At 44.6% G+C, this 10,598-nt stretch overlaps 1 protein-coding gene across 1 annotated transcript; it reads right to left on the reverse strand.

Moving 5' to 3' along the window:
* Positions 1-2,226: 2,226 nt before the first annotated feature.
* asb1 (ankyrin repeat and SOCS box containing 1) lies at positions 2,227-8,629 on the reverse strand. The gene is made up of 5 exons (XM_035175116.2): positions 8,387-8,629; positions 7,236-7,374; positions 5,641-5,943; positions 5,060-5,442; positions 2,227-4,762 (listed from the first exon to the last, which is right to left on the reverse strand). The coding sequence occupies exons 1-5, from the start codon at positions 8,490-8,492 to the stop codon at positions 4,632-4,634; spliced, it is 1,062 nt and encodes a 353-aa protein (XP_035031007.1). The 5' UTR covers positions 8,493-8,629; the 3' UTR covers positions 2,227-4,631.
* Between the last annotated feature and the right edge of the window lie 1,969 nt (positions 8,630-10,598).

The following is a 10,598-nucleotide window of genomic DNA, read 5'->3' on the forward strand; positions in this document are numbered from 1 at the left end:
TAAGTACAAGAGTCAAAGTTACAGACTGTGACAGTAATTACAGAAGCAATCACTTCACATCCTTCCTGCCCCTGCCACATTTCATGACTACCGGCTCCTTTGGAAAACAGTCAAATTAAGACTCATTACGTCCCTCTGAGGTTTTTAATTAAAACACACGTTTTAAAAAGCAAAGATTCTTCCAATATTTCCCAAACCCATGCACTCCTTAATTATATCAATAAAGCTGGAGGAATTCCCTGCCCAGTGTTGCACCGGAGCACTGACTGAGTCGTTTTATAGAGCAACACGGCCTTAATGGAGGAAAAGTGCTTCCGGACGTGCAGTTGTAATCCACATGTGCCGGGGTAACAGCGTGACACGAGAGGGGGAAAATGATCAATATTTACACGCTCGTTCGCCAACACCCAAGCTTTCCTGTGCTGTCGATATGTCACGAGCTCAAGCGGAAAAGGCTGCTTTTCTTGGACCTGAGGACGACCAACTCTCATGTGATCTCTGTGAGTCACGTTAAGCTGCTCTGTGTTTGGACTAATTTCACCCTCGCTGTGCGGCAACAATGCGAGAGAATGAAGCTTGAGGCTGATCAGGCCAAGATTGCACTGGGTCAGAAGCACAATACCTGAGTGTGTGTGTGTGTGCGTGTCCGTGTGTCAATGTGTGCGTTTGCAGCAGTGGTAAACACACAGTGATGTAGTTCCTGAAGGCCTCAGGAATGAGCTCATTCAAATTAAAGTGCGTGGCAATTACCAAACAGGCTACTTGCCAGCACAAGTGCAGGAGAGCAGGCGGCCTGATAAAGAGGTATAGACACCATGTGATTGTGGTGGAACTATAACAACTTACAGGTGAGTTTTCATCTAAACAAACACATGATGTCTTTTACTGACACGGGGCTTTAACATCTATCAAACAAACACCACTAACACCTTCGTGAGACTAACAAGCACGCACACACCGAGACAAGTTTATACGAAAACACCACATCCATGGAAACAAGCTTCATCCTGGTCTGAAAGCTGCGGTGGCCCTTGTGAAGCGAGCGGCGCAGCGTTTAACGTCCCTCTTGCACGCTGGTCCCCAGTTGAGGCGGAACACTGCGGTGGTATTAGCAGAGGTTGCTCAGACCTTTGATTGCAGTTTGTGGTCCAAATAAACTGAGGAATGAGAAACACCATTCAGCTTTTTTTCCAGGCTTCGCAGTGCTCCTCTGAGGAAACAAAACCGTTTTCTCCCCAAGAGCAGAGAAAGCAGCTTCAGTGTTTGAATTATGTTAATGCTGGAGTTTCCAGCTGCAAAGCATTCACCAATAAAACATCATATCCTCGTGTTGAAGGCCGAGACAGTGAGGGTGAAGTTCATGTGCTTTGAAAAAGGAAAAGTGTCTTTAAATCAGGAGTTTTCACTTTGGAATAAAATTCTCTATGTACATTCTCTTGCAATATCTTCATAAAAATCTGTCCACAACAAACATAGGAGGTTGCTTCTCTAAATGCACTGTAACATAAAATAAGTTTGACTTGAAAGAGAAGCCTGTGGCAGTGGAAACTCCCCACAGGAAGATAGCGGTTCACCGAACTGTCCAAACCTCCGCTTCACTCATGGGCCGTTGCGAAGAAGCTCGCTCTGTGTTCCTCTGTGTGCTCTGCTAATGAAAGAGTGGCTTTAATGACATGTGAAGGGATGAGGCTCTTGAGGACACACGCTGAGGTCCACAGCTGAATCCTCTGTAACCAAACTGAGGAGAGGCTGGCGGGGAGACGGGAGAAGAGAAAAGAAATGGGACGACAAAGGCCAAATGACGAAAAATGAGGAATAAAAACGCAAGACAGAGAAAGGGAAGGAGAGGATACTGGAGGACACTGACATGTCTGCCATGCTTGAAAGGAGGACAGTGCCATCTAGAGCCCTCGTGTGACAGTCTCTGTGCACAAGCTCACACAAATGTTTTACTGTCCTGATAGAAAACCTTTTTTTCATTCTGCCCCAGGCGTTTGCAGAAAGCGTCCCAGTGCATCTTCTCAGGTCTCTGCCAGAGCCTTTTTGAACCGAGAGTCCTCATCTGCCCCTGGTGCCGTGCTCCCTGCTGCTTCCACTCAGGGTTCCCAGGCTCCGCTTTTTCCACTGGGCCAGTTGGGTTTTCACCAAAATTGTGGTTTTCTCAACCATCATTATCTTGGCTTCATTATCAGCGAAACAACAATAATAAATGACCCCATCCAGCGCTTCATCATTATTGTGTTTAATTTTATTACTTCCTTTGGAGCACCCCATCACAAGTTCTGGGATAAATAGGGAGAATCAGACAAAGCAAGGCTGCAGGCACAAGAGAGGAAGTAGATATTTTTGCTCTGTCAACCAGTTTAATGATCAGTTTAGTTTGCTAAGTGGGTGATAAGCCTCCAGCTGGATTCAAACTTCAATTTACCGCCATGAGTTCTTCACAAACCCAACCCAACTCAACTCTTAAGGCCATAACATGCATCCCAACCTCAACAGCACATGACGTCATCCACCAATTCCACTGCCACTGCAACATGAAGCCATCAGGACAGGTGCAACAGGGTCTGATTCCACAGACGCCTGGTGCCTGCAGCCATGGCAGCACTGAATAAGACAGGAGGCCACTAGGAGCCCAGCTCTGTACTGACAGTCAACGTTTCATGTTTGTGAGATGTACTGGATTGTTTGTGTCACTATTATTATTATTATAGTGATATGATGTGTACTGCTTTGTGTCGCACTGTTGTTTGCTTCATGGGACGGGGTTTGGATGATTGTGTGTTGAACTGAACTCCCATATCCAGGACGATAGATGTAACACAACGAAAACAAAGCATAGTGCAACATGTCATAGAGTCACGTAACTACTATTAGTTCATCACTTCATCCTGATGGTGCACATAGTTGCAGTATTTGAACCAAATGACAAAACCACGTAAACCTAACAAATCATTTTGTGACATTTCACTATAAAACCTTATTGACGGTGTCACTCTGCTTGTGTGGCAACAAAACACACAAGTGAAATGTCGAGGTCACTTGGGCCAGAAACTCTAGACCAACAAACAAAGTGTTTAACTCCCTCCCGTTTAATTTTCAGTTGATTAATATTGCTAGACTGACTCTCATATAGAAATTATATTAAGACATTCTAGCATCATTTAAAAGTGGTAAATAATGATGCAGCAAAGTTGTGGTCCGGGTCTACTAAGACTAAAGTTCTCTTTCCCCCCCCTACAAGATGTAGCAACTCGGACAGTGTTCCAGAGGGACCCTCATGTGAGAAGGACGAGTTGAAGAGGCGTCATGTGACTCTGATCAGGGCTTCTGTTATGGTTCAGTTCTTAATGACCTGATATTGATGGAGGGGATCTTTTCTCTACCAAACCTAAACTCCAGAGTCTATCCAGGACATTAACAGGGATATTATGGACTAGAGCAGATCTTGGAACGGGTTGTGAGTAAAGGAGGAGCTCATGTGGATTTCAGGAGATGGCCAACAGAACAGGAAGCACGGAAAGTGACCTTTACTTTCGAGGAATCTCCGGTGGCGCATCAGCCCACCCACATGGTTTTAAACAATTAACACACAGGAGAGAATGTAGAAGTATTCACATTTCATATGGAAATAAAGACGGGATATACAAAGCAAAATGGACGGACAAAAAGAGCTCAGATAACAGAGAGCAGGTGAGAAACAGTCTCACATGAAGGGCAACGTCCTTTCCATTAATACAAACCTATTCATTAGAAATACATTTAACTTTTCAACAGATTGTGAGCGTCAACAGAGGGAGTTTCCTGAAAAGTGCTTTAACACTAGTTTCCTAGAAAGCTTTTGATGGTAACACGCACATTAACATTCAGACCCAGACTGTAAACTTGCTTCTTTAGTTTTGGTCGGGATCCAGAACCTCAAACAGCTTATTTAAGGTTCATAATTACATTATTTCTCTGGTTTATCATTGGTAGTTCTGGTTTGTTCAATCTCAAAGTCAATTTTCCAAAACTCAAGCTTAAGGCATATGGCAAAAAACAAAAAAATACTCCATCACCAACCCCCCCTGCACTCAATGTAAACACAGTTTATACAGTTAGAAGTTTGCACGCTCCAGCCCTTACGTTGTCAAACCAATCCATGTGGTTAATGCATCAAAAGAAGCTAAATGATAACGCTGGCTACTGAAATTGATGGGTTGCACTCGGGCTGAGAGTTGGTAAAAGGTTTAAATTCTGCATTTACTGCAGATAAATGAGCTGGATCCGTGTTCCTCTGCCTCTTAACTGGATATCTGTTACATGGCAGGTTTTAATAGCAGAACAAATGACATTCTCTCTGTGGTAAATGAGCTGAAACACACGAAAGCACGACCATGACATTTCCCTGGTAAACATTTAGGATACACACACATTTTCCACAATACAGGACACAGCGAGGCTTCTTCAGCAAGTTAGGAAGCATTTCATGAAAATATCACAGGATCAGGAAGAGAAGTGTTTGAGAAATAATACTAACAGCAGTTTATTATTAGAGAATAATTAGGGGTTTCGCATCCGTGTGTCTTGTCGTTGAGATTGATTGTTTTTTTTTATGGTGTTGGATGTCGAAGACGAGAAGCTGCGCGGTGTCAGTTTCGGTGAAGCAGGAAGTTCTGGATGGGGCCTGGCAGGGGTAACGAAGGTATGTGGACGAGGCGACTCTTGCCCATCGCTCTCCGGATCCTGATCCGACACAAGTGCGTCAGCCGGCGAGGGCGTCCTGACAAGAGAGGAGGCAAAGGGGCGGAGCTCCTTAGCAGCTGCACTGTGATAACAGGGTATTTCTTCTTTCATATTATCATGTAATTATCTCAGTGTGAAGCTGTTTTTGATTGTTGTTACTAATGTGAGCTCCTCCTGATCACAAACAACAAATTACAAATGCCCTGTTTTGTTCTGACAATTGAAAATCTATTTAAAATAAAAACAGATCGGTGCGATTTCTCCTGCATCACAATCTGACTAACCCCTTCCTTGAACAATTCCCAATTCCCCCCCCACACATTTCTTTACTCACTCCTCGCCTCCAGGAAGATCCCGAGGGCCTCAGGATCCACCTTCCTTCGGTTAGGAGCCTCCAGCGCTGACTCATCCCAGGGCACCAGAGCCGGGTTGGCCCCGTGGTCCAGCAGCAGGTGGATGAAGGCCACCTCGCACCCGTGACGCAGCACGGCGTCCAGCAGGCAGGAGGCCAGGCCGCGGGTCAGGGCCTCGTGGCAGACAGGCCCGTTGTAGTTGAAGTCGGGCTGCGCGCCGGCCTGGAGCAGCAGCTGGAAACAGTGGAGGTGGTGGTAGGCAGCGCTGATGTAGAGGGGACACACCACCAAGGTGTTGAGGGTGCGGGCGCTTAAGAGGAGCCGGGGGCTCAGCTGGTGGTCCATGTCTACATCAGCATTGAACCTGGACAGAGGGAGAACCATGGATATAGTTTCACAACTTGTTTTTAAACAAGACACAAGATAACACAAGACTCACTGAGATAAATTATATTTTATTTACCAGTATTATGTGTGAACTCTTCTCATTCAACCTGTTTACGAGAGGTAAGAATAAGACATCTATATGTTCTGTTTTAGATTTAAATCACCAAGTCCTCACCGGATGAGCTCCTTCAGAATGTCCAGCCTTCCCACCCGCGCAGCGTGGTACAGGGGGGTGCTGCGGTGGTGCCGGCTGCCGTTGGGATCCGCTCCGGCCTCGAGGAGGATCCGGACGCACTCCAGGTGGCCGTTAACCACGCCTACGTAGAGCGCCGTTTGGCCTTTGACGTCAACCAGGTCCACCTCGGCTCCCTGGGCGATCAGATAGGCCACGCAGGCGGCGTGTCCTGCTGTGGCTGCGATCCGCAGAGGAGTGCAGGGCAGACAGCCGCAACACCACACGGACTTCTCATTGATGCGCCTGGCAGGGACAGACGGGCGTGGTTATTAGCTGTAGAACTAGATCCAACAAATTACAGTTGTCACACTTACACATTTAAAACCACACAAAGAAAACAATTTCAAAATCTGTTCTTAAATTCCTACACTGGTTGTCACAGGGTTGATTTTAAAGTTTTACTGCTGACTTTCAAATCTTTTCATGGAGCGTCCACAAATACACAACATATATGCTAAGTGCTTAACTGCGATATAACCCTGTGAGACCTTTGAGCTCACTGGTGTTTGGTCTGAACATAGAGAAGCAGCTTTTGGTCACCAGCACTGGAACCAACTGCCTGATGGTTTTAGGATGGTTGCAGCTTTTAAATCCAGATTGAAAAACTTTGTGTATTCGACTGAACTATTTTACAAGATGATACCATCATTGTATTTTATTCTATTATTATTTTACTTGTATTATTTGTCTCCTTCAAATTATTTCTTATACAGATTCATCCTATTTCTTTCTTGTACCTCTTTTATTCTACTCTTGTTTTAATCTCTTATTTTGCTTGGAAAGTGTTTTATATAGCACCTTGAATTTACCACTGAGTGAGACATGCGCTTTAAAACTAGAATTGTTTATTTACCAAAATTACGTGATAGAATAAATGACTTTCAAGAACTTTGGTCAACATGAGATAGGCGGTTCAGGGAAAACCCATTGAAGTAAAACCGTTTTACAGCTCGGTGTAAACCTTGTGTAAGAGATATGAACTTTAGTCTCAACCAGTAATAATGGGTTGGGTGTGTGTGGAGATAGAAAGCAAGTGTGATTGCTGCACACAACCACTGTGGGGATGAGGTTAAAAGTGGGCCGGCCACTGCAAGGTGTGTTTGTGGCACTGAGCTGATCCGGGCTCTGACTCTGCAGGTTCCAGTGTCTCTATATGTGGACATTCGGGGGTGCTGTGGCCACAGTCTAAAAGCAGTGAGGAACCCACCATTAGAACAAAGTGATGAAGCCAACAGCACCCAACATGTGGCCCGCGTTATGCACGTACAGTATATTAAGACTGTTGTGGTGTGGATGTGTAAGGACATACTCTTCAGCGTGTGTGTCTACTCCAGCCATCACTCAGCAAACATGCTGAGCAGAAACCCACACGGCGCTGAAACCACAAACCACTCGCTGCCACACATGAGCGCACTGGACGAGGAGCTACGACTTCTGCTGGAGTCACACGCACACCGAGCCCCCCGAGGGACAAACACTGCAGATGTGTGTGTGTCCTCCTGAAGTCCTCCTCCTTACGCACAACTCGTCCTCACCGTCTGAAGTCGTCTTCCTGCAGCAGGTTCCTCAGCGTGTCCAAATCTCCCACGTAGGCGGCGTTGTGCAGCCGCATGTCGTCCTGCTCCAGAGGTTTGTCGCAGAACTGCTCCTGAAGCCATTCCTTCAGGTTACGGCCTGATGAGGACACACATCGAGGCATCACAATCCTAACGCCTGATAATAATAATCCAATAATCAGATATCATGCACACAGAAGTGGATGTACGCTAAATAATTAATGTGTTCCATTGGATGCTTTCAAACAGATATTTCAGCTGCCTCCGCTGCAGAGTGGAGACTGGATAGACAAAGTCACACGGACCAAACAGTAATTCTGCAGTGGATGTGTTCCTGATGTTTCTGCCGGCACCGACAAGGGGTGTGCACAGTAACCAAGCAGCTTCCAATGCACGGATATAATGTTTTTAACATTATAATTATTATTTTACATGTGTTGCTATTACTGAGTTTATAAAAAAAACAAATATACAGCTCGTCTTGTTAGATCAATCAATCATAACAGTGTTATTAATGGGAAAAATGCTACGGTAACCACGGTAACCACATTACACTGCTGGAAGTTTAGATGTTTACTGGATCTATGGGACCACACCTCATTACACAAACACAAACAAACACACACAGTCCTGTCTCCATGACTTCAGAGGACATCACATCCACTTCACTTGATTTCCAGGAGACTTACTCTAACCGTAACCATGGTAACTACTTGCCTAACCCTAACCTATAACATTCAATGATTTATGTTACAGGGACTTACTTTTTGTCCCCATAAGGAAGACAAGTCCCCGTAATGTGAGTGTGTAAACAGATAACGGTCCTCACAACATGACTAATACCTAGACCACACACACACAGTCTTATTAGGTGCTACAGCCCCTATGAGGTCTACTGGTCCCGACAAGGTCAGTGAAAAAGGTCCTGATAAGGTAAAAGACGAGTATACACACACACACACACACACACACACACACACACACACACACACACACACACACACACACACACACACACACACACACACACACACACACACACACACACACACACACACACACACAGGGTCCAGATGTGCAGATGATGCAGATGTCTCGTGAGGACTGATGACTCATGTCCTCGGTGTTACCTGCAGCGGTGGCACTGGGCAGACCAGACACTGTGATGAGCGGGGGGGGGTTGGCACTGGGCGGGTCGTCACCGTCCGCCGGTGCCTCTGGACCGGAGTCCGCCATGGTCCTGGTCCCGATCGGGTCCCGATGTGTCCCGAGCACCGAACACACGGAACACACGCGTCCGTCCTCTGTGTTGACGACGCCTCAATATAAATAAACAAACGGGAGCGAGTGCATGACGTCATCCGCCACGCACGCTGCAGCTGCTGCTCACTTCCTGTCTACGTTCAGCTGCACGTAGTTAAAGAGGAAACGTCCTTTTACACTGAAGCGATACCTGTTACTGTTATTGATTAGAATCATGTGATCATATATTGATATTATTCTTCTTCACATGACAACAATACAAGTAGCATACTTTATTTTGTTGATTAAAGGGAAGTAAAGTCTTTAAAATATTAAAACACCCAACATGGGGTGTGTATTTTAATGACTTTTTTAAAAATTGTGCAGTAATACTACCACTACTACTTATAATAATAATAATGAATCCCAAACATTACCTCAGTCTCCTCTATACTAGACCTTTATACAAATTTTTTATTTAAGTTGTGTAGTAATAACAAAGTCAGAGGATATGGGTCAAAGGGCTGGGCAATAAAACACTATCAATATTTATCAGAATATAATTTCAATAGAGGTTCCTCTATATATTGATATAATTATTATTCGTGAGCACAATGAGGAGGAATAACACATTGATTTACCTCAGATTTGTTAAATATGTTGCTGTTTATTAAGCGTGTAACCTTCTCTGATCATAAATAATAATCTAAAACCACAACCTTCACTCAGGAGCACAAATGAGTCTTTAAAGTTAAATAATAATGTGACATTTATCCCGATAATTATCGATATCACCTGTTAAGAACATTTTTTTATCTTGATATCATTTCTGGCCATATCGTCCAGCCCTAACAGATCATTAGAACTTCAGAAAGGATAAACACAGACACACTGCTGAGAATAGGATGTTTTTTATCTGGTACTGTTTTGATTGTAAAGCTCAAAGTGAAGGATCAGAAGGGCCCCTGACTCAAACATACACTGCACATACTGGATATCCATGTTTGTGTGTGTGGGCCTTATGTTAAGCTGCGTGCATGTAGTCAGGGGAGCAGCGAAATGTGGTGTAACCATGTTAATTTGTGGTGAGTCATCTCACACACCAGAGAGGCATGCAGCCGTGGCTTCATGCTATGGTCCGTAGACACTGAGGCCCGGACGGTGCTCTAAAAACCAATGGACTGGTCGACAGTCCCATGTGTCCCCGGGCGAGAACAGGTTACTGACAGATTGTTTCATATCGGAGCAGGAATTTGAAGTATTGATAAAAGACTTTGCAGTTGTCCAGTACAGTTTTGAGACACATTATTATCTTCCATTGCACTAAGTAGAGTATATACATCAGCCAACAGTCCCCTTAAATTAAACCAAGTGTTAAACCTAAGGCCATGTTACGTTTCTCAGCTACACATTGGTGATATTTACAGGTTTCTAGTTTTATTTGGATCCGCACAAAATTGCACTTAGTCATCGATACCAAACCTTTTTTTTTATCAAGGTTTACACATAATTCTATAAGAAATCAAGCAAAAATATTACCTCACAATGTTACAGACAGTGGTGGAGGTATTGTAAGTTTGCAGCCAGACTCAAACTCATATTATCTTAAGACCTGAGCCCACAGACTGCAATGCTAAGATTAAACCATTCAGTGAATACAGAATGCAGTCAGATTACTATTTGACTGCCCCTAAAGTGCAGTTCATTTTCAGGATTAAAACCTTTCAGCTTGGCCTCATGTGAGGATTAGGGGTTAACTGCCGAGTAAAAGGTGTAGTCACTCATCATTAGCAGCACCAACTATTGTGAGATTCAAAACCCACGGCAGCGTTTTGAGCAGTGAAGAGGCAGCAAGGTCTTAAGTCACTTCACCTGCTGAGACCGAGGCCTGAGTCTTTGCTGGAAGCAGGTGTCCACACCTGCTTCACAGGGGCCTTCAGCTAAATCTCCCAGCTTGCATCACAAACGCTCCGTCCAAAATCTTTGCTCAATAGCTGTTAGAAGTGGACTCCTAATATGTTTTGTGTGTGTTGCAGCTGTTTCATGGTTTGTCAGACAAAAAAAAAAGTTGCCGCTAATGTTGCTTGAGGGCCCGAAAAA

The sequence above is a fragment of the Hippoglossus stenolepis genome, chromosome 13 (genome assembly GCF_022539355.2).
Source record: "Hippoglossus stenolepis isolate QCI-W04-F060 chromosome 13, HSTE1.2, whole genome shotgun sequence".
In the NCBI taxonomy this organism is placed as follows: Eukaryota; Metazoa; Chordata; class Actinopteri; order Pleuronectiformes; family Pleuronectidae; genus Hippoglossus; species Hippoglossus stenolepis.

What these genes read in the sequence shown, in the direction of transcription:
- asb1 (XM_035175116.2), bottom strand. Translation starts at nt 8,492, where the DNA reads ATGGCGGACTCCGGTCCAGAGGCACCGGCGGACGGTGACGACCCGCCC. An exon ending in CAGGAAGACGACTTCAGACG is followed by an intron (nt 5,944 to 7,235) that starts GTGAGGACGAGT and finishes TGTCCCTGCCAG; the next exon opens with GCGCATCAATGAGAAGTCCG. An exon ending in ATTCTGAAGGAGCTCATCCG is followed by an intron (nt 5,443 to 5,640) that starts GTGAGGACTTGG and finishes CCCTCTGTCCAG; the next exon opens with GTTCAATGCTGATGTAGACA.